At 39.7% G+C, this 23,231-nt stretch overlaps 1 protein-coding gene across 3 annotated transcripts in view; it reads right to left on the reverse strand.

Annotated features, from left to right (window-relative positions):
• DENND4A (DENN domain containing 4A) overlaps positions 1 to 23,231 on the reverse strand; it is a 98,811-nt gene that overhangs the window by 52,102 nt on the left and 23,478 nt on the right. For all 3 annotated transcript variants that reach the window (XM_048866668.2, XM_048866667.2, XM_048866665.2), the window contains exons 4-9: positions 20,136 to 20,205; positions 17,830 to 17,999; positions 16,768 to 17,009; positions 13,661 to 13,727; positions 6,583 to 6,641; positions 125 to 269 (exon numbers count right to left, since the gene is read on the reverse strand). In XM_048866668.2, the coding sequence (XP_048722625.1) occupies positions 125 to 269; positions 6,583 to 6,641; positions 13,661 to 13,727; positions 16,768 to 17,009; positions 17,830 to 17,999; positions 20,136 to 20,205 (753 nt within the window). The remainder of the gene's footprint in view (positions 1 to 124; positions 270 to 6,582; positions 6,642 to 13,660; positions 13,728 to 16,767; positions 17,010 to 17,829; positions 18,000 to 20,135; positions 20,206 to 23,231) is intronic.

Genomic DNA, 23,231 nt, shown 5'->3' on the forward strand with positions numbered 1-23,231 from the left:
CTGGTCCCTATTTTCTAAATAACACTTAAACCCAGAAGTAGTACTATATATTTGTTTTACAGTTTATTTGAACAATATTCTTTTTCACTAAAAGATATGATTAGGAAGAGATAATGCTACTTACTGAGACTAATGCCTCTGTCACACTAGTAAGGACAGACGGTCGTAAGGAATGGATGAGAATTTTATGTTCTGTTACAGCAAATACAAGTAAAGTTACTGCATTCTCGGGCCCTAGGTTCTGAAGCAGCGTAGAAAACTTGCCACCACTGTTACAAAAAATAAAACATTGGTGAGTATCAAACAATTAGGCAGAAAAACATTATAATATACTGCACCGAAAATATGAACACATATGAATGAAGAATTCATAACTGAATTTAAGCTGGGGTGTTGTAAAACACACTGCAACCTTAGTTTTCCATTTGTTTCTATTTTTTGCATTCTTGTTAATAAGAAAAACTCAGCAATTTCATTTAGTTTTACTATGCAGTAAAAAACACCTACTTATCCTACAGTACTTGTGGTTGAGATGTTGTAGTCAGTGTGGATCTCACTGTAAGTGTACATACACTTCAAGAAGATGAGATGGGGGGAATCTTTTGAATACTCATGTCAGTCCAGGCCACACATGCATCTTGTGCTCCTACAGAATGGCATAAAAGGTGGGGCATCCACAACCCCCCCTCTCCATTCCCTCATGATTCAAAGCTGTTGCTGCTGAGGACTCCACAAAGTGGGGAGGAAGGACTGGGCAGAGGATTCGCACCCACTACATCATCTCGAAAAACCACAGTTGTTGGGTTAGTAACTGTCCTTTCTCCGAATGTGTCAGCGTGCATCCCAACCTAGGCGATTAGTAAGCAGTATCCTCATTGGCTGGTGGCAATGACGAGTTCCAGCTGAATCTAATAATGATTGAAGCACCACGATCCCAAACTTGGAATCTGTCCTACCCGCTAAGTCAAGGGCATAATGTTTGACTAAGGTTAGTGGGTTACTCCGTGTTGCTGCCTTGTAGATCTCAGATACTGGCACAATCCTGAAGCAGGCTGATCCTGCGGCCTGTGCTCCGGCGGTATGCACCTAGACGTTTGGAGGAAGAGGTTTGCCAGCTGTCTGATAACAGGTGAAAATACACCATATGATCCACTTAGAGATTCTCTGTGACAAGATAACTTGACCTTTTACAAGGCTGGAAATGGCCACAAAGAGATGAGGAAACAGTCTGAAAGGCGTGGTCCTGTCAGTGTACGAGTAGAGCCTGGGGAAATGCAGTGTGTGTAGCTTCTGTTCCTTCTTGTAAGCAAACTTAACTCAGAAGAAGATAAGCAGATCAATCAATTGGTTCAGGTGGAATTTTGAAATCACTTTAGGGATGAATTTGGGATGGTGTCACAGCACCATCATGTCCCTGTGAAAGGAGGTACAGGGAGGACAGGTCATGAGGGTACAGAGTTCACTGACCCTTCTGGCTGAGGCAATAGCAACCAGAAAGACTACTTTCAGGATAAAATTGTATAAACGGCAATTTGACAGCAGTTCAAAAAGAGGCTCCATGAGCTGTAGGAAGATGAAGATGATGTTGAGATCCCCTGCAGGAGTCAGATGTCTAATTGGTGGGTAGGTACGCAGAAGGCCTTTAAGGGACTTGAATATCTTTGGGTGAGAGATGACCAACCACAACAGTGTCAGAGCGTGACCCATCAATATTATTGCAAGATAGAGAGCTAAATGTTAGGCAACATCCCTCAAGTGTAGCATGTAGTCAAGGGTCTTTGGTAACAGGGCCTCTGCTGGGTCTAGATTCTGCTGAGCTGTCCATGTGGAAAACTGTTTCTATAACTTTGTTTTATATGAGAATTTCTTGTACTTGTCAGTAGCTGTCTCTTTTGGCAGTGATTAACCGATGAAAGTCCAAGCAGCCAGGTGCAATGACTATGGGTCTGGCTGCAGTACCTGACATGATTCTGAGCTTTTGAGTCTGAGCAGGATGTGAAATGAATCGGGGAGGGGGGGCAGGGTGCAAGGCTGACCAAACATCTGCAGTAGGTGCAACAGCCAAAACTGCATTGGCCAGTAAGGAACACTGAGGATCAACATGGCCCTTGTCCCATGTGGTCTTGGATACCAACCTTGGGGGTTAGATGATAGGAGGAAAGGCACACAAGGAGGGCTTAAGTCCCTTATAGCAGGAAGGCATCTGGCTACAAACCCAGGTTCATGCTACCTCTGGAGCAGAAGTTCGAATAGTTGCTGTTGTCTTTGGTGGAGTAAAGGCTTTTTGCAGGACTCCCTCCACTGATCAAATATTCTTCTATGATGGACTTCAGCAGGGACTACTCATAGTTGGTGACTGAAAGTCTGCTCAAGTCTGCCAGGCAATTTGTGACTCCTGGAAGGTTCCAAGTCAATGGGGCTATGCCATGGTGACGACCCCATATCCATCGGCTGATGGCAGATGGGTGATGACTGAGCATCTGCTTGCTTATGTAGTGCATTGCAGATGTATTGTCAATTGAGATCTGCACCTTGGAGTTCCACAGAACAGACAGGAATGCCATACAAGACAGTCTTGATAACCCTGAGCTCTGGAATGCTTATGTGGAGTTTCAAGATGTCCTGGGACTAGGACTCCTGCATTTGCAGATGGCTCAGGTGGGCTCACCAAGCCATTCCTGGTGGGTCTGTGATGAGTCATTTTCAGAGAGGGAATCAAGAATGGAATTCCTTTTATGCTTTCTCAGGATCTAGCCACCATCTCAGCTTTTGCAAGACTTGAGGTGGGACTTTGACCTCTTGCTCAAGTGTTGTCTGAACAGGGAGCACACTGACCTAGCCAGAGTTCAGGGGCAAAAGGCAAAGTCTGACAGAATTTAGAGGAAGAGACTTTTACTTCCAGTATTTCCAATTGTGAAGCAGAAAGGGGGTCTTCACCTTATCCTATCCAGATAACAAAGAAGTCCGAACAGGGTGGGCATAAAATACTCACAAGCTTTCTACAGGACTTGATACCACTTTTCTACTCTTTTTGCTGCAGCCAAGATAGTGACAGGTGTTTGCCACAGAGCTTTAGTGGGGTCAAACAGTCCTTCATTTATCAAAAAAGGGCAGTTCTGGCTAGGCCCAATGTCATCAGTGTTTCAAGCAATTTAGGATTTTTTTTTTTTAATAACTGATGTGCCTATTTCTAGAATGTCCACTATTCACATAAGCAGACGTTGGAATGTCTTAAAATCATCTGGCTCTGGGGCTACTGCTTTGCCTGATGATAAGGTCTTTGGGAGGCAAGGCAAGATGGCATTGGTCCTCTGGTCCCATGTTGTGCAGTTCCTGGCATTCTTCCTAGCTCAGTGCCAGTGATCTGACCATGGATGACACTGGGAGTGCAATCTCCTCTTCCTGGAATTGGACAGGCATCAGCTCCTGAAAACGCACAAAGGAGAATCCCAGTAAGCCCAATACAGCATGATGGCATGCCACCGGATTGGCTTGTCTGATGATGACCAGTCTGGGTGCGGTTGTGGTGGCATCCTGTTAGGAGAACCATTTGGTCTTTCCATAATCTCAAGAGAGAGCCGGTTCCCTGCTTGCGGAAGGTAAGAATGTATATCCTGGTGACAGGGAGGAAGAATAGATTTCCTCTAAGAGTAGCATTGAGAAATATGGTGCTCTCAGTACTAGGATCAACATCAGTGCTGGTTGTTGCCTGGGTGCTGAGGTAATTTCTGACACTGGTCCAGATTCCTCAAAGGATGCATCAGCAGTACCATCAGCAACAATACTGCTGGGGTCAATGCTGATGGTTATCTCATCACCAGTGGAGTCGGTGCTGGGGTAAATTTTGTGGATTATCACTAGCCCTAGGTTCAGTGTGGGGTTTCACAAGGTTTTTCCAAGGAGGCTTTGTGTGGCCTTTCCCTATGGGAAGATACCAACCTCTGCCTACAGTCTCTGCCATGCTTTCTCTTGGTGGGAAGCTTCAGTTCCAGCAGTATTGGAATCAGTGCCAGTGGCACTGGCTTCAGTGTCAGGGTTTTTCCTGTGCTGGCTTTGAGAACCGCATATCTACCTAAGGCGGGGCAGCACTCATGGATAGAATATTCTCCAGTGCATGGTTGGATTTGTTACCTGACTCCTCAAGGTCCGAAGACACACTTATAGACTGCTCTAGCAAGCAGCACTTCAGTTGAGTGTTGCAAGACTTGAGAATCTTGGAAAAAAGTGTTGTCATACCAAGCGTCTGTCTGGTATTCTGAAACCTGTCTGGTATATGGCTCTCACCAAAGCAAAAGAGGCATCTGATATGTACATCTGTTAACAGGGTTAGTCCATCACAGAAAGGATAGGTCTTGAAGACTGAGGACTTAGAGTTCATCACAAGGTGGAAGTGGATGAACCACCCTACACAAGGGGGGGGAAGGAAGGTGGTCTAACTGCCAAGAATAAGTCCTGATGGGTCATGTTTGTTTGTTTAGTTTCCTAGAGCAAATAGATGAGAGTTCGGAAGATTTCTGAAGAGTTTAGCCAGAATGAACGACAAGTGGGTTGAATATTCACTAAGTTCTATCTCTGCCAGTGGCAGCAAGAGGTAACTGAGGGAGGGTCAAGGCTGCACTGCCTTTTATGCCCAGACATGGGCACATGATGCAGCACAGGGCAAACGTGGGCCCTGACACACAGGGCTATTCAAAAGGTTCTTATCTCATGCACGAGGCACGTGCACACCTACAGTGGGATTCACACTGACACATACTCAAAGGATGTAAAATTATTTCACTAAAAAGCTGAAACAATAAAAGCTGCTTTATACATAATATAGTCTTATTTAATTGAATACAAATCTAACCAATGTCTTCAGATTACAGAGTACTTTAAAATGTGTGACTAATACTTTGAATTAGTGCGTTGATATTTCCCAGACATTAAAGAAAACTTTAATACCCAGACACAGTGACATTTATGAAACAGTTCTGTAATTCTCTAACAAATGCCAGAGGGTCTAGTGATTTTCCCTCAATATAATGGGAAATGCTCAGTTCCTCAGGTTTGTGCTGCAATCACATAGCGATTATGTGAATGCTATTCTACTAGAAAGAAAGTTATCACATTGCTAACTGAGCTTCATGGATTATACAACAATATACATCTTTATCTCCTCCAGTCAAAAATGAATTCCTCATGTGAGTTAACATTCAATATTAATAGCATCTGTACTCTTCATACAGAAAGTATGGAGTATTTTTGTTTAAATGAATATTTAGAAAATATTATAGATGTTACATAAAATATATGAATTAGTAAATACATATAACTTTGTTGTGAAGCAGTTAGGGTTCACATACACACACACACACACTCACTTGACATAAACTCACAAAAGCAAGGAAGTGAAAAAGTTAAGCTACCTAAGAGTACATACGCTCAAGTTCTCCATACACAAGCAAACACCTTTATCATTACTGCAGCTATAACACAAATCTCTCTTTGCATCCTGAACTCTACTTCATTTTGCTCCTTCTGTACACATTTTACCAGATTATTCCTCCCACACTAGTAGTTGGTGATATTTGATCAAAGCTGGAAGGGGGGTGCGGGGGGTGGAGGAGAGACCAAAATGCAGCTGCTGATGGAGAATATTTTATTTGTCAGCAACTGCACACAAAACTTCCTTTCATTTTAGGAGAAAATCTGCCGGAAAAGTCATTATTGATGGAAAAGTATTGGATGTGTCTGACTCCCTATCAAATAGGCTTGTGTTTATATGGCTCCCTATCATTCAGGTTTGCGTACACAGCACAAACTTTCTGTTACAGCAACATGGAGAATAGTTAAATAATGATCCTAAATCCAACATTAAAAAAAACAACCACCACCAAAAACCCAAAAGCCCATAGACAATACTCAGAATCCAGCTCTCTACCAAGTTTTGTGTAGGCAAAATGTTTTTTAAGAGATTATTGGTCAAAAATGAAAAGCTAGGATTGCAATGGACACATCAGATAGGAAGACTTGAATTTTGGCCTTATTAAATATTATGAAGAGAAACCAAACAAGAACAACACAGAAAATTCAGTGTGCAAAAAAGTTACCTTCTGTGTTCTTTTCAGACTAATTGGCCACCTACTTTTTGACTAAATCAGGAACTTATGCCTGATATTAAGCCCATTTAAGAACTCTATCCTGACTATGGAGTCACTACCAAGGATTTCCATAATTTATATATATTACATATGATTTTCATAAGCTATATGGACTATGAGGTTTCTGCAGTAGCAAGTGAGATTTTAAAAAAATAAGGCAAACTATTAAATATGAAGTACCAAAATACGTTTTTGTTATTGTTGCAAGAGTGACTTACAGTATTTCAGATAGTTATAAAATATAAAGACTTAAAATTAATACCTCTATAAGACAGCCAATTGGTTAAAAAGGAAAAAAAATCGTATCACTTCCAGATACATCAATTACAAAATATAGTAGACCGTTAAAATTACTTCATATTTCAAAGTTTTAAAGCTTCATGTCACTAATGGATCAAGGTATGTTTCACAATTAAAACAGAACTGTTGTTTTACTTGCCTCAGTGGTAGAGGTGATGACACTGGCTGACTAAGAATCAGGTTATCATGTGGCGATAGCTATAAAAAAAAATTCATATACACTTTTTATTTTGGACCTTAAAAATATTTAACAGAAATTGTACAACAGTCAATCAATTATAATGTGAACATTTAAAAAAAAGTCTATATTAAACATTATGTAGCTCAGGCATATGTGAAATAATGAAGCAATAAAATGCAAAATCATCATTCATATATTTTACTTATAGATAAGTTATAGGTGACACTTTCTCTCCTCCTTCTGCACTTAAACAGAAAGATGATCCATCATATTACCTATCTTAAAAAAAGGATTAAAACTAACATTGCATAACAGCTCCATGACAGTTTATTAACCCTCCAATTAATTAATATTCTGGGATAAGTGAGGAGCCACAGCTCAGCTACAACAACATTTTTTTTCCAAGTAACATCTTCTCTATAAGAAAAGAACCAGATCCTCAGCTAGTGTAAACCAGTTCAACTCCATTTATTTTACTGGAACTAAGGGCAGATTACACCAGCTGAAGATCTGGCCCAATAATGTATTAATACATTTATCCTCTTTTCAAAGACCTCAACGATGGCATCAAGAGAGACCATACATATACTCGAAATGAAGATAGGAAGGTTATTTTCATTATTATATTACACTTCATATTTTGTATATAGGGTATCTTTCAGTAATCAAACTCAGGAACTACACTGCCAGAAAAGAACAATTTCTTACCTACAGTAACTGCAGATCTTCGAGATGATGTTGTCAGTGTGAATCCCACTGTAGGTGCATATGCAAACAAAATCAGAATTTGTTTTGCATTGGGGCCAGACATGTTGCAGTGGGGGAGGTTTCGATTGGATATTAGGAAAAACTTTTTCACTAAGAGGGTGGTGAAACACTGGAATGCGTTACCTAGGGAGGTGGTAGAATCTCCTTCCTTAGAGGTTTTTAAGGTCAGGCTTGACAAAGCCCTGGCTGGGATGATTTAACTGGGATTTGGTCCTGCTTTGAGCAGGGGGTTGGACTAGATGACCTTCTGGGGTCCCTTCCAACCCTTATATTCTATGATTCTATGATTCTATGTTCTATGCCTCCTCATGTTCCCATGTAAGGGTATAAAGGGCAGAGTGGCTGCGACCTTGCCTCAGTTCCTTCACAAATCAAAGACTAACTGAGGACTCCTAAAGTGGAGAGAGGCAAGTCACAAAATCCACACTGACAACATATCAAAGAACCAGTTACTGTAGGGCAAGTAACTATTTTTCCTTTTTCGAGTATGTGTCAGTGTGGATCCCACTGTAGGTGACAGGCAAGCAATATCCCCTCTGGATGGTGGGAATGAGGAATATCAGCTGAATCAGTCAAACAACGATTGAAGTACTGCTCTCCCAAACTTGGCATCCCATGTCAAGGGCACGGTGTTTCACACAAGCCAGTGGGTTACTCCACATTGCAGCCCTGCAGATCTGAATGTTTTTGAGGCAGGCGGTAGATGCAGATTGTGTTGTGGTACTATGTATCTTGATATTCGAAGGGAGAAGCTTGCCACCCAGCTGGTAGCAGGTGGAAATGTACTGTGATATCTATTTGGAAATTCTCTGCAAAGAGAGGAGTTGGCTTTTAAATGGACCAGAAATGGCAACAAAGAGCAGAGAGACTAATGAAAAGGCTTGGTCCATTTAAAGTAATACATCAAAGATCTGGATACATCCAAGTTATGCAGTTTCTTCTCTCCCTGCATCAAGTGTGAGAAGAAGATTAGCAAGGAAGTCACCTGGTTCACGTGAAAATCCAAGACCTCTTTGGAGACAAAACTGGGGTGTGGTCTCAACACCACTGTCTCTATGGAAGGATGTATAAGACAGTCCTGCCATGAAAGTCTGGACCTCACTGACTGAGCTAAAGTGATGGCCACAAGACCACCTTGATAGTAAGGTAGTATACGAAACAATATGACAGTGGCCCAGATGGAGGCTCTGTGAGCTTCAGAAGGACAATATTAAGGTCTCATGAGAGAGCGAAGTCTCTGACTGGAAATTAAAATATGGAGGCAGCCCTTAAGGAATTTTGATAACCACTGGGTGCGAAAAGACTGAGTGAGAACGCACAAGTGCATACCATGTTGATATTGCTGTAAGGTGGGCCTTGAGAGAATTGAATGCCAGGCCTGCTTGTTTCAGGAGTAGCACAATCTTTGATATCAGTGTTTCCACTTGGATCCAGATCATTCTGAAGTGCTGTGATGGGGTGTACAAGCCCCACTCTGGTGCGGGATGGGTTAAGGAGCAGCTCTGGGCCCAGAAAGCCACACCCAACTGCCCCTGCACACAATGGAGGTTGAGCGCAAAGGGGAGCAGTTCAGCTTGGCGGACAGAGAAGGAGAGCAGTTGTGTGGTGTAGGCTCCTGCCGAGAAGCTGCTGGGGCCCCGCATGGCCGGGACCAGGCCCCACTGCCAAGCCATCACAGGCCCTTCAACCATGGCGGATAGCAATGACGAGCCCCAACTGAGAGAGGAAGACTGTCCAGATCACGACCAGAGAGGACACTTGGAGGGAACTCGGCAGTAAACCAATGGCACCAGCAGAGGAACCAAAGCCAGAGTAGGAAATAGCCCAGGGAGCAAGCATAGGGGTGCCCACCCCCTACGCCACACATTTTGAATTATTGTTTCACTGGGCCCTGGGTGGGAACTCAGTGGAGCAGGGAGGGTCCAGGTTCGCCTATCCCGGCCATTGACCCTCTGAATGAGACGGACACAGACTCGCACTGCTAGGCGGTACTGCTAGGCAGTATTGCAAAACACTCCCCCTCCCTCGATAGATGTCCAAACGGAAAATTTCTTCTACTTTAAGCATAAGTCTTCCTAGTGGAGGATTTTCTGCTTTGTATGAGGAGATCAGAATTTGATTCTGAGATATTATGTCTGGGCAGGCCAGGAGGTAAATGGGAGGTTGCGTGGACAGCTGCAGCAGGACCAACAGATAAAACTGCCTCAGCCAGCAAGGGACTATTATGATGACTGTAGCTTTGTCCCTCCTGAATCCTGGACAGTATCCTGGGGACAGGGAAATTTGTGGAAAAACAGGAGCCCTCAAGACCACTCATGAAGAAAAGGCCAGGGAGGGAACATAATATTTACCTTCGGCTCTTCTTGAGGTGGGAGAAAGGGACAAACGAGTCTGTCATATTGATTTAACAGGCTCCAAAATTGCCTTATTAATTGGTAAGACCACCTGCAATGGCCTGGTAGTAGCCAAAATGTCAATGAGGCAATGGGAGGACTCCCTAACCACCTCCATCTGGATCCCCAAAACCTGAGGCAACCCTCTTCAATAGCTCTTGGTGTGTTCCATAATCAGCTGGAGGGGGTGAGATGCCTCCCAAGGAAACTGCCTTAACAGGGGAGGAAGACAATGAAGTCAGCAAAGTTTGAAGCTGTCCTTCCTCCATTAGCAGTTCAGCAGACTCCTCCTGAACCACTTCTTCCTGCTCAGTGCCAGGCCCAGTACCGGACTCACAAACAGATGGCACCTGGAGAGTACATTCCCCATGTCTCCCCTAGGGCACAAAGCAGGAATAACTTGTGTAGGACCTGGAAACTAAGGGGAATCCTCATAGCTTCCAAAAGGCCACTGGACAGGTGTTGGACCCAATGACTCCCTGGCCACATGCCCAATCTGATTCCAGCTGCAGGATCTCAAGGTAACCCTGGGCAGAAACACCTACAGGGGGAATAGTGCAGCTCCAAGGTTTGGAAACCTAGGTGCCAACCTGAGATGCCAACTTCAGAGTCAAGCTTTCCCTTTGAGGCTGCTGACGGGTGTGAAACATGAAGCACAGGAAGTTGTTGCAGTACCAACTACTGCACTGATGATACTAGTGCTGCTCAGTCACCGGTAGCAAGAGCAGAGTGTCCTGCACTGCCAGGGATACCAGTACTGATAAATTCAGCAGATTTCTTGCCGCCACAAATGCCTCAAGTATGGTTGGTCCCAAGACAGTCTTGGGTTGCTGTGGTACTGCAGATGAAGAAAGCTCCACTTCAGGCTCCAGAGTTTCTGCACTACCTGAGAAGACATATACTTGGATTTTGGGTGCACTGTACTCTTATCCATATGCTTAATGGATTTAGGTGTTGGCAATCTTCCTCTCTCAGAGTGTCTTAGGTACCAGAGAAAGAGAGTAGTGCCAGGCCTCAGGTTGCATAGGAGGCGCATTCCTAACAGAAGAAGTCAAAGTGAAAGCTATGCTCTGAAGGCGGTCTCAAGGCCACCCTCATGAGTTAAAGCTTCAGCCTGGCTTCTCTGTCTTTTTCAATCTTTGGCCTAAAGTCTTTGTAAATTTGGCAATGATCCTGTATATGAGTTTCCCCTCAAAAACGTCAAGCAGTCGGAGCACAGGTCACTCAGAGGCATCAGCCTAGAACAAAAGATGCAGGGCTTGAAGCCCAGTGACTGAGGCATCCCTCCATACCAAGAAGCAGAAATGTGAGAACCGGGGACTGAAAAAGAAAACTAATCTTACACTTACTAAGAAACTACAAAACTAGATAACTATTTACAAGAAATTTATGACAAGCACACCGAAAGCACTTGCTAAGGCAAGCCAAGGAATTATAATGACCATCACAGGTGGTAAGAAGGTCGGGGTTTGGAGGCAGCTGGGCCCTTTAAACTGGCATGTAACAGCCCAGCATACTCAAGCCACCCTTAGCGAGTGTGTGTGCACCCAGAGTGAAATGCACATGTGCAATCACTCAAAGAAGAGTTTCCGATCTCGCATGCATGAGGTACATGCCTACATCCACACTGACACATATTGAAATAAGAGCCTGTAATGCTAAACAGCTACTTAGTTAAAAGACTTAAAATACTCCTTCAGGTTTTAGATTTTCCCCCCACATTGTTAAAGAGATCTTAATTCTACCATACTTGTTAAACTAACCAATTCCAGGGAGCAAAACTTTCCCTAATAATACTTTTAGTTTATAATTGCTATGATTCAAGCATTCCCTCAGATCCACTCAGAAAAATATTTTAGATTTGAATGCATGTGATTTCACTACGGCACAGTGCTAATCACTGTGTTCTCTGTAATACCAACATACATCTGGAGTCACTCTATGAAAGTTCCTCATTAGACATCTTGTAAGAATTATCTGGCTATGGACATTAACAGTAATTTCTATTAAAGCTGATTTTGCTACTTGTGCTAAATTGGTACGTGCATAACCTTTTGCCTATATCTATGGTGTTATGTAAATTCATTTAGATGTAATGTGTATGAATGGCTCACACCACACAGATTTCTTAAAAGTTTGTTCCAGGATATTTTCATAGATTTCAGCTAATTGGGAATATTGCTTCAAATGTCTTTCTAAATATGCTAAATTCTTCTATATGCATTTCTTTACAGATCTTATCTACAATATTTTATCAGGTGTGACTAATGGAAAAGAACAGGATTTAAATATACTGGATTTTTAATCAGACTTTAAATATTTATTGTAAAAATTGTCAAGTGTGGAATATACTACAGGATATTTGTTCTCCAACTCCTCTTCAGAAACATTATATCCAAATTAATAAACATGCCCTTAGACATCCTTAAGTCTCTTGGTTGAGATTTCTAAGAATGTTTAAAACACCATTTAAGGAAGTTGCCTCCATTTTTACTAGACTTTATTCACTGAGAAATCTACCCTAAAGGCTGTGGATATCACTTCAAGTCTCAAGATTGCACCGATTCCTTTGCAATGTATTTTTCAAAAGAAGTCACTGAAGATCAAATACCATTTGAAACTTGGTCAGAACAACAAGACTTGGTTCAGTAATTTTGACTGTATGGCTATGAAATGAGTTTGTCTGTTCTTTGCTCTAAGTTTCTAACTTAACATGCCTCTATCCTGTTTGCCTCCTAAAATAATAAAATTTTCCTTTTCCAGTGGGACATAATCTAATGAGGAGGCTTAATAATAGCTCCCTCACAAAAATCCTAAATTAGAGGTTTCCTTACCCCCACCAACTCTGCATATGATTTAACAGAGAATACATCTTTGATTGACCTCCAACCCTGATACCACTTTTAAGGCTGGACATAGTAAAGATTACCTTACGTGAGTGGACAGTAAGGCTCTGTGACTTCGGCAGCAGCTGGTGTGGATGACCCAGGAGCCGCCTGAGCAGCTCAGGCAGTTGCACCGGCCACTGCTGAGGCAGTCTCAAGCCCCCCTAGCCCCCAGCGGTGCTTACCTGGGGGAGCTTCCCGAAAGGGCAACAGGAACTCCCCTCCCTCAGCTTTTAGCTCCACATGCTGCCTCTGCTCCACTCACAGGCACCGCCCCTGCAGCTCTCACTGGCCGCGGTTCCCAGCCAATGGGAGCTGCAGAACCGGAGCTTGGGGCGAGGCGGAGGCAGCATGTGGAGCTAGGAGCTGGAGGTCACTGCTTCCCAGGAGCCAGGTAAGGAGTCTGCCATTAATTTTTGTTTACTGCCCGTGACCTGTCCATGACTTTTACTAAAAATACCTGTGACTAAAACATAGCCGTAGTCATAAGTTTCATAAATTGTGCCTCTTGAATGTGCATAATTCTTGTATACTTCAGTGGAAACCATACACATGCAGAGGACAGAATAAGGCCCTTTGAAAAAAGTAGTCATGAAGAACATACTCCAGAGGTCTAGCCTACAGATCTCACTTTTGTTTAAGCTGAATAAAATAAAAAGACGAAAATATTTCACAAACAATGAGGGACTCACACAGCTGTCCTGGCTTTCTGCAATATATCCCTTAACTAGCACATAGCGTTTTTTTTAAGTACAAAATCAAATATGCCTCATGAAATAGAATGCCTAAGAAAATGTTTTAGTATAGTCCTAAATTAAACTGGAAACATGCAACATCAATTATTTCTAAGTGTGAAATATTTGTGAATTTGGCTGTAGATGTTTTCTTTTTTATACGAATATTTAAAGAAAACTGTACTATATTTTCACATACAAGCAGCCGTATAAAATGACTGATACTGGAGATAGTTAAGAAAGATTTTAAACTTACCTGAACTAAAATTCTTGGTCTCTGAGGGGATGGAAAAGGAACTTTGTGCATAAAATGCGAAATATGTCTGAAGAAAAAGAAAAGACTAACTTTTAACATACCGGTAATAGAAATCACAACTTGAGAACTGTTTGTGAAATGCTGTACATCACTTTGTGTGCTTTTTGCAAGCAACATGAAAAGTGGCCATATAAAAATGGCAGAATCTTGCTCAGTATATTTGCTTATTTTAATGACTAACATAAATTGTTGACATTTATTACTCTTGTTAGTAGTACAGAGCCAACAGCCAACAGAGACTGAAGTAGATTCAATTTAGGTTCTTAGTATATCCTGATCATTGAGGTATTTGAACACCTTTATGCAAGAAAACTCTTGTATTAATTCCTTCTTGTTAATCAACTCACCTGGTTATAAAACTCCAACCAAAGAACCACTCTCTTATACTTGTGCAAGACCACTGAAGGCAATGGGATTACACAAGCATCCCAGAGAGTGTAATTTGGCCTTCAGAACCTATACTGCTGATGTTGGTGTGCAAGATGACAGCAACCCAGGGCATCTTTCAAATTCCAGGGTTGAGTTTGCAAGCTGGCAGTTACAAAAATCTTTCCATTTGTAAAGTAAAAATATTTGATCTTGAAATCTTCCAGGTTGCCAACCTTCCAGAAATCTCCAGGAATTAAGATTAAACTTTAATTAAAGATGGCATGTGATGAAACCTCCAGGAATACGTCCAACCAAAACTGGCAACCCGAGAGACTAAAACTATGACACTGAAATCTAGCTAGTCTATTTACTTTGTTAACACCATTTGCAAATGATCCTTGCACAGTAACATTAGATAAAACCCTGAGGTTAATGAACTTCGGCTTCATTTCAAACTTTCAGACATAAACTGAGCTTAAAAATCAGTAACAGAAAAAAGAAGTAGGACATTATGTCTCATTCACATTGTAGTGTCAAATGCATGACTATAAATCTATTAATTTTTTTAAACTGTAAACTGAAACTGTAAATTTTTTTAAACTTTGCAATCCTGGAAATTGTTCAAAATGGAAATAGAAAATTCTGAGGGAGCTTGTAAGAGTTTTATGTATTTCACAAATACTTGGAATTTTCAGATTCATTGATCTCTATATTGCACAAAAAACTAAAGCATATACTGTACTGAGATTTCCTCTTATTAGCAGCACTGGGAGAGCTTCATCAGTGTTATCATTCTCAGAGGCTAACACAAAGAAATGGATTTTAGCATAAAAAGGCTGCATTTAAACTGCCACAGGGCTTTCTCTCTGATCCAGCAAACAGACAGGACCTTCTGTTCAAGAGGGGCCCCGACCTTTGCAGAACAGTTGGAAATACTTTGGCTACTAGGGCCCCATAAAACTGATGGGTGACTCCTGTTAGGTTTAGTGTGTATTTAAATCTGTTTATTGTTATGTTTTCTTTGTAATGGTTTTACTTTAAGAATAAATGCATTTGCTTAGAAAGAGCTGTGTGGTAACTTATAAGAGCTGGCAATACTGTTAATAGCTCTCTCAGAGAAAGAGAAGCTCAGATCCTGGCCTACAGGTAAACTGGCTTGCTGGGGATATCACAGTGCGGGCACAGAGCTGTGCATCCTTAAAAGCCCCAGTCAGGAAGGAGAGAGACATAGGTCTCCACCCAAGACAGAAACCCAAGTGGGTGCCCTCAAGGAACCATGGAGGAGGAATACAGGTGCAGTTACCCTAAACTGTGAGAAATATATAAAATTCTTAATGTAAATAAGATTATGTTGAAGTTTAATTGGAAAAAAGAATGGTGCATATACAGGAACAGACTTTAAAGGTATCTAGCATTGCTCTGCTCAGCACTGCAACACCCAACTGACTGAGGGGCTCATAAGTTCTATTTTCAAAACTGACTTAAGCAGTTAGGAGCTGAAGAGACTTCTGAGTGCCTAAGTCACTTTTGAATATAGAACTTCAGAACCTAAGTCAGTTGGATGTTGCAATGCTGAGAGGAACAACGTCTAAATACCTTTAAAAAATCTGAGACACAAGGTGGACCCATTTCTCTAGGCAAGAGACAAGTTTTTGAAAGCTTGGTCCAATAAAAGATATTACCTCACCCACCTTGCTTCTCTAATACCCTAGAGCTAAAATGGCTACAACTACAGTGCATTTAAAAATCTGGGCCATAGTCAGAACAAAGCAAGTATCGGCTTCGATATTTTCTGTTATGCTGTAAACTTCGCCTAGCCTAAAAGTGTCTCCTTCAGGTATGTCTACACTATAGAGCCCATGCTAGCCTATGATGGCTATGTCAACATAGCCATGCTAGCATAGCCCCTAGTGTGATGACAGCCTGCACCGACAGGAGTTTTTCTGTCGGTGTAGGAACACCACCTCCCCGAAAGATATTACCTACATCAAAAGAAGCCCTCCTGCCATCAATATAGCTATGTCTACACTGGAGATTGTCAGAATAGTTATGTCAATCAGGGATGGTTTTTTCACACCAATGACCAATGCAGCTACGGTAACATAATTTAAGTGTAGATCAAGGCTTAATCTTCATTCAGATTATAGATATTACTCTTTAGGTATAGGGAGTCATATCACACTTTAAACATAAAAGGATTATTCTCACTTGTGTTAGAATTGAGTTCAACAGATTAATCACTCCAAAGGACCAAAGATATTAGAAAACTAACTCCTAAACATGCAGATGTGAATAGGCATTTTTATAATCTTTTTGACCAACTGTATCTGACAAAATCACAAAGGGTTTATAATCTTTGTTCTCCTAAACAAAATATTTAAAAATCCTGGAGCCATTTAGACAATCTTAAAAAGAAATGAATGGCTTAAGATGTACGTAGAGAGGAGATAAAATACATTTTAAAAACAAAAAAGAGGTTTTTAAAGAAAGGGTACATCAAAGAAATAAAAGTTTATCCATGGGAAAAAATGAGCATTTGATTCACCATAATAGCAGAATTGAACATTAAACACAAAATACTTTAATATATCAAAAAGCCATAACCAATTATCAAAGTAACATGGAAAATTCACAACAACTTGAATTATCAGCACGAATTCTTCTGTGAAACAACTTACTTCTCAATAGGCAGGACATGAGGACCAGAGATGGAATAACGATAAAGAAAGGTAAGAAACTTCTTGAAAGCATCAAAAAAAGGCCAGTGAGAGAGCAGACAAATGCATTTGTTAGTCTGAACTGTTTTGGAGTTATCTGACTTCCCATCTCCAGTAGTTGCTAACCCTAACTGAGATTTCTGTTTTTCTGTGAGATTCTCCTCGGGATATGGTTCATAGAATTGAATAGCAGCACCATATACCTGCAAACAATAATACATTTGATTACAGCTACGTACATCTGCCTAAATCTTTAAAGAAAGCCAACATATCCTAAAGTTGCAAGCAAATCAAGAGTATTCTATAGTGGCATAAACTGGACATATGTATCTTTTGAAATTTCTTTAAAAATATTCTTATGATCGCATATAAACCAGACCCTTTTAAATGAATTTAAAAAAAACAAATATAAAGCCATATGTGAAAAGGCAAGTTAAAACAACTGTTCTTAGGGTAGACAAGGAAATAATGATACAGAGTACAGCTGTCTCTGTAACTGCCATTTAAGCTACTTTTTGGGCTGCTCTATAAGCAACTCAAGGCAGTAGACACAACTCTTCAATAAAGCCCTCCTGAAATCCATTTATATTATGTGACACATACATGCATGGGAAGAACAGGGTTGTTCCCATACTTTTACAATGTGAAAATCCAGGCTGCATCCATGCAAATTTACTTTTCTCTCTTTTAGATTTCTGTTTTTAATGTAGTTGGAAAAGGGGGAGGAAGGGAATTTTATTTTAGGGGCTGATCCAGAACCCATTGAGGTCAACAGAAAGACCCACTGTTGTCTTTAATAGTCTTTCAGTCAAGCCCTTAAAGAACAGGATTCAAGTTTTTTAGTTATCTGTGTGAATGTCTTTTATTTTCACTCGTAACAAATGTCAAATTGTGTAACAATGTTTTACTGTTGTGATGTAGTTTTCTTGTGCTTATAATCGGTTACCTTTCTGAACATTAACTATTCAAGGTTACAAAATCAATCAATCACAAAATTTAACATTTGTTAATTTTTTTCAATACCTTTTCAGCCGAAGCTCCAGTTAATACAAATGTAGAAAAAACCGGAAGGGGGTATTTACTACTAGATGGCCAACACTCAATAGTTGCACCCATGGGTAGACAAAAAAGAGGCACTGATTCTGGTAATGGGAATGACTCGTAGTCTTCTTCAGGATATCTGCATATTAAACCTAATAAAGCAATTATTAAAAAGGCAGTTACAGAACAAATCCTATGTTAGAAGTGTGCGTGTATGACCTGATTTCACACAAACACATTAACTATATAACAGTATAAATTCACGTCAGGAGACCTAGAAGAAGTTTCAAAATGTCTGGACAACTGTATGATTGTCAGGTTAACAGCACAATTCCAAAGAACTAATATGAATCACATGGATAAGCACAATATTGGGAATTATTTGATTCTCTAGGTACTACACAGTAAACAATCTTATTAACTTTTCTTTTTTCATATCTACAGGCTTAAGTACATTTTCATCTATGAATACTATACTTTTTTTAATCACAGAGATCAATGAACAAATTAAATTTCAGATCCATGAAGAAAAAGAAAAGAAAACCTCTAAATGTGATGAATAAAAGTAATAAGCCTTTGAATAAAAATTACTCTTCTAGTAAGATTCAACAATGTGTTTAAAAAAATATAGGGAAAAAACTTTAATGGTAATTATATATATATATATAAAAAAAAAAGACATTAAAAGCCAGAGAGCTCTTCAGAGGATACAAATGGGCATAGCTCCATTGACTTCAATAAAGTCATGCTGATCTACACTAGCTGATGATCTAAGTTTTTAAGATATATGAGACTAACCATTTTTATTTCTAGCTACAACTTCAAAATACATCAAGTTCTAGAGCAAAAGTTTTTCAACCTGGGGGTTCTGAACGAGTGTCAGGGAGTTGCAACTACCTGTCCTTTCCCTATTCCTAGACAGCTGGGAGCGTTTGGGAGTCACAGTATGGAAACACTTGAGAACTGGTGTTCTAGAGAAATATGAAACCCTATGATACAAGGCTATTCTTAGGAATATAATGCACTGTAAGTTATCATAGAATATTTTCCTTCAATCAAATTTAAACAGGAAAGCATTTGTGTTTTGTATATTTATTGCTAGAGCCACTAAAAAGTAAGTATTTTTTTACATTAGTAAGTACATATTAGCCAGAGGCCTAACCTACACAAGTATATGTGGGGCATATTCTTACCACATCCTGGTAAAAACACAAGCTTTATATGATATGGTATTGGTTTTTGCCACAGACTATTTATAACATAGGTATACTGCTGAGCCCCACTGTAAGAAAACACCACAAAAGTCAACTCTTGTTATCTTTCATAGAGTCATGTCCTAGTAACACATGAATTACCATTTTATATCAGACCCAAGGTCCATCTAATCCAATATTCCAATTCTGACAGTGGCCAGAAGCAGATGATTTTGAGGAAAGTGTAAGAACCGCACATTTAAGACCTAGTTCTGCATGGTAAAAAGCACTCCCATCTAATGCTGACTTCAGTGGGAATCAAGGATGTTTATTCCCACGCATTATCAGGCCCTCAGTGAATTAAATTTCCTCCCCAAAACAAGAAAAATAATAATGAAGATTCAAAACATGGTATAATTAAACAGATCTCAAGCCAGTTGACCTTGAGGGAACTAGGTAAGCCTCTTCTATTCCCTTCAACTTCTGCCACAGGCAGTGTGAATGTGAAAGAAACATTTCAGAATTGAGTTAATTTATTCTGATATGGTCAAAAAGTCTTGGAATATGCACTCAGGGTTACTGTAGGAGGGGTTCATGACAAAATGAAAAAATCAACTATATTTTATTAAATAAAATTACAAGACTATTACAAAACATCGGGTAAAATCTTGACCTCACTGAAGTCAATGGGAGTTTTGCCATTGATTTCCATGGGGCCAGGTTTTCAACCCAAAAGGTAATTATAGTACCTTTGCCATATTCTGCAACAGAAATGGTAATTTGCAGTAAGATGATGAGAGCACTATGATGAATTAAAAAGAAAGACACACACAAAAAGACGACTAAATCTATATTTAATACAGATTTTTAAAAATGAAAGACATAATGGTACAAGACAGTAGTTTGGATGTTTTTGGGCTATTTTTATTAGAAAGCTCTTTGGGTCAGAGGCTTATTTTATTTTGTACAGTGCCAAAGACAATGCCTGTATTTAAATAAATAATTCTCAGACAAAACTACTGCAAGATGAAGGTATGGCTAAGTGTACATATCAGTAACTTAAGAGAGCAACAAAGCTATAGAATAATTACTCACCAGCTTTATATGATATGGTATTGGTTTTTGCCACAGACTTTTTATAACATAGGTATACTGCTGAGCCCCACTGTAGAAAAACACAAAAGTCAACACATTCTTATTGATTTACTTGACAAGGTGTAAAAAAAGAAATGAAATACAGAGAAAAGAACTAGTTTAGGAAAGGACTCCTCAAAACTCTTGTTATCTTTCATTGGCCATGTCCTAGGAACTCAGGAATTACCATATTAGATCAGACCCAAGGTCCATCTAATCCAGTATTCCATTTCTGACAGTGGCCAGCAGATGATTTAGAGGAAGGTGTAAGAACCACACAGGAGCATGTGAGATAATTTGCCCCCCATATTAGGTCTCCTCCTATCTCTTATAGGTAGAAATTGGCTTAAGATCCAAAGCATGAGGTTTAACACCACTTCCTAATTTTGTTTAGAATTAACTATAAAACTCTAGATATTCTTGTTACCCATATGCATGTCTAATCCCTTTTGCTAAACTCTTGTCTTCAATTATGCTACTTGACTCACACTTACAGTCATGCTGATTTCAATGAGAACTACTCACATGAGTCAGTATAATAGCATGATTTGACCCATAAAATAATAGATTTTTCTCTGCTAGCTTTTCCACTAATCACGCTGATGCATAGTCTTTTAATGGGCTTGCTCCACTTAACCTGTAATTTCACACTCTGTGAAACATTTTTAGTACAAGTGTCATAATATTTTACAATTTTCAAACACTATCTCTTGTTGGTAGTGATTTTTTAAGTCACAATAATTATAACTTTTCACTTAAAAGAAAGTGTTTTTGTGTCCCAATTCCTAAATGGGCATGAAAAATAAGAAAAATGGGAAGGCCTTAGAAATACAAGAGCCAGGTCTGCTAATGAATGTATGCAGAACATAGAAAATTTTTCAGGGAGGAAGCATGCAAGTTAGCTCACTGGACATTTAAGTGTCAACAATCCAAAGTCGACAGAGTGACTTTGGTAGAACTAAAGGAGCAATTTTTAAATTTCTGTACTTTAATAAATTTCAGTTGATAAGGCAACATTGAGCATTAAAGGGACAATCAATTTAAAAAAAACAGAATTTATGTTTTTAAAAATCTGCTACTGTTAAAAGTAATACCAATAATTACTTTAGCACAGAGATCAGAAAAAATGTCTGATTTTTCAGGGTTTTTTTTTTTTTTTTTTGCATATGGTAGCATTCAGTGTACAGAGTCAATATTTGTTGCTTCAGTGTGAGGTTTTTCCCCACAAACAACAGTGGAGAAGAGAAACTGAAAAAAAACAAAAAGAAACAGGAAATCTAGTTGTAAAACCACAAAAATTGGCAATGGGCTTAGAGAAGCTACTTTTAATCTTGAAACTGACAAGATTTCAAGTTGACAGTGTCCCTTTAATACCAAGAATGCATATATTGTTGCATGTATTGTATATAATGGTGCATCTAATGCACCATTGTTACTTGACCCTACATGCTGATTATTCACAATACAAAGAAAGCCACATTATACTCAAATTTTAGCAGTCATCTTTCCTGTGGAATATTCATTGGTCCATGCTTAAGACTGTAATATTGTACCTGCAATATGGGCACTGGTACCCGGTATTTCCTCAATCAAGAAACTAAAACTCACCTCCTCTAATAGGAGTGGAAAGTCTGAAACCTTACACAGATGTGTAACCATCAGCTCTTTCAGAGTCAGTCAACTGCTTTTAAGTATTTCTTTGCTGTCATACCAACATATATCATGCAGGGCAACAGCAGGATCACAATGTGACACAAAGGTCACATTTAAAAATAAAAAGCCTTTCAGCACATGAAACCCCATCTTTATGTCTCTACCCAATCTGCATGCTCAAACATGGATTTTCATATATGCAAATTTGGAGGCATAATGTTACATTTCATTTTTGAAAATCTGATCACAGCATTCTACCTTCAGAGTAAAGAGTGGATACAGCATACAACAAAACCCAGTATGTTTGGCTCTTATACACCTGCTGGAGCTGTTTCTGCACTGTTAGCTACTATTTAAGGGCCTGAGCCTACTCCCATTGAAGTGAATGACAAAATGTCCACTGATGGGAGCAGGATCAAGCCCTGAACATCAACTTACATAAAGTCTGAGGGCTCGTCTACATGGCACAGTAAAGTGTGATAGAGGGTTGTGATTTGTAAAACGTACTAACACACTTCACTCTAATTGCCTCATGTAGACTCTGCTGGCACACTCTAAAAGCTACTTTGTTTCTGTTAATGTAGTCCTGTTTGAAATGGGACTACATGAACACAAACTAGGTATCTTTTGGAAGGCACCAGCAAGGTCTACACAGGGCAGCTAGAGAGCAACACTACACTCTACAAATCAGATGCCTGGCGCTGCGTAGACAAGCCATTAGAAAGTTCTCACATGTGGAAAAAAAAAGGAAAATTCTGGCCTGACCACAAGCCACAACATGAAACTGTAGAACAAGCAGCATAATGACATAGACTAATAAGGTTAACAGTCTGCTGACAGTTATTAATTTAAGCTTCAAATAGTTAAATCACCAACTATCATAACAGCAGTGTTACTCAGTTTCTGGATTAAAAGAGAGTCATTCTTTGAAGCAGCTGCCCCAAAAAGGATCAAACACTGCTCAGAGAAAACATACCTCTGCAACATTGAGCAATAAATGAGCTCATCTTTTATTAAAGAGACACTGTCAAAGTTGGTAGGCCCAGAATGACCTATTTTTCTTTTTTGCAAAGTCCATGAAATTGTTTTTTCTCTTTACTACTATCCAGAACATACACCACATACAAGATCCCCCCCAAATCAAAAGAAGTATAAATAATATATCAATAGCTATCTTTACACCATGCATATCACTGTGGTATCCGAGTGCCTTTACGGACAATAAACTAACAAGAAATAAGAAGAACTTAATAGTAACATATACCAAACTGTATTCAGTCTGTAAGTTTTAAAAAAAAAAAGTATGCAGCTGTTTAGTTGCGTAACAGACACTAATAGATAGAGAAGCAGGATGCTTTCATCCCTTTATAAGTGTTCCGCATTCACCACTTGCATTATCCACAG

This window comes from Caretta caretta, chromosome 10, assembly GCF_965140235.1.
Source record: "Caretta caretta isolate rCarCar2 chromosome 10, rCarCar1.hap1, whole genome shotgun sequence".
NCBI lineage: Eukaryota > Metazoa > Chordata > Testudines > Cheloniidae > Caretta > Caretta caretta.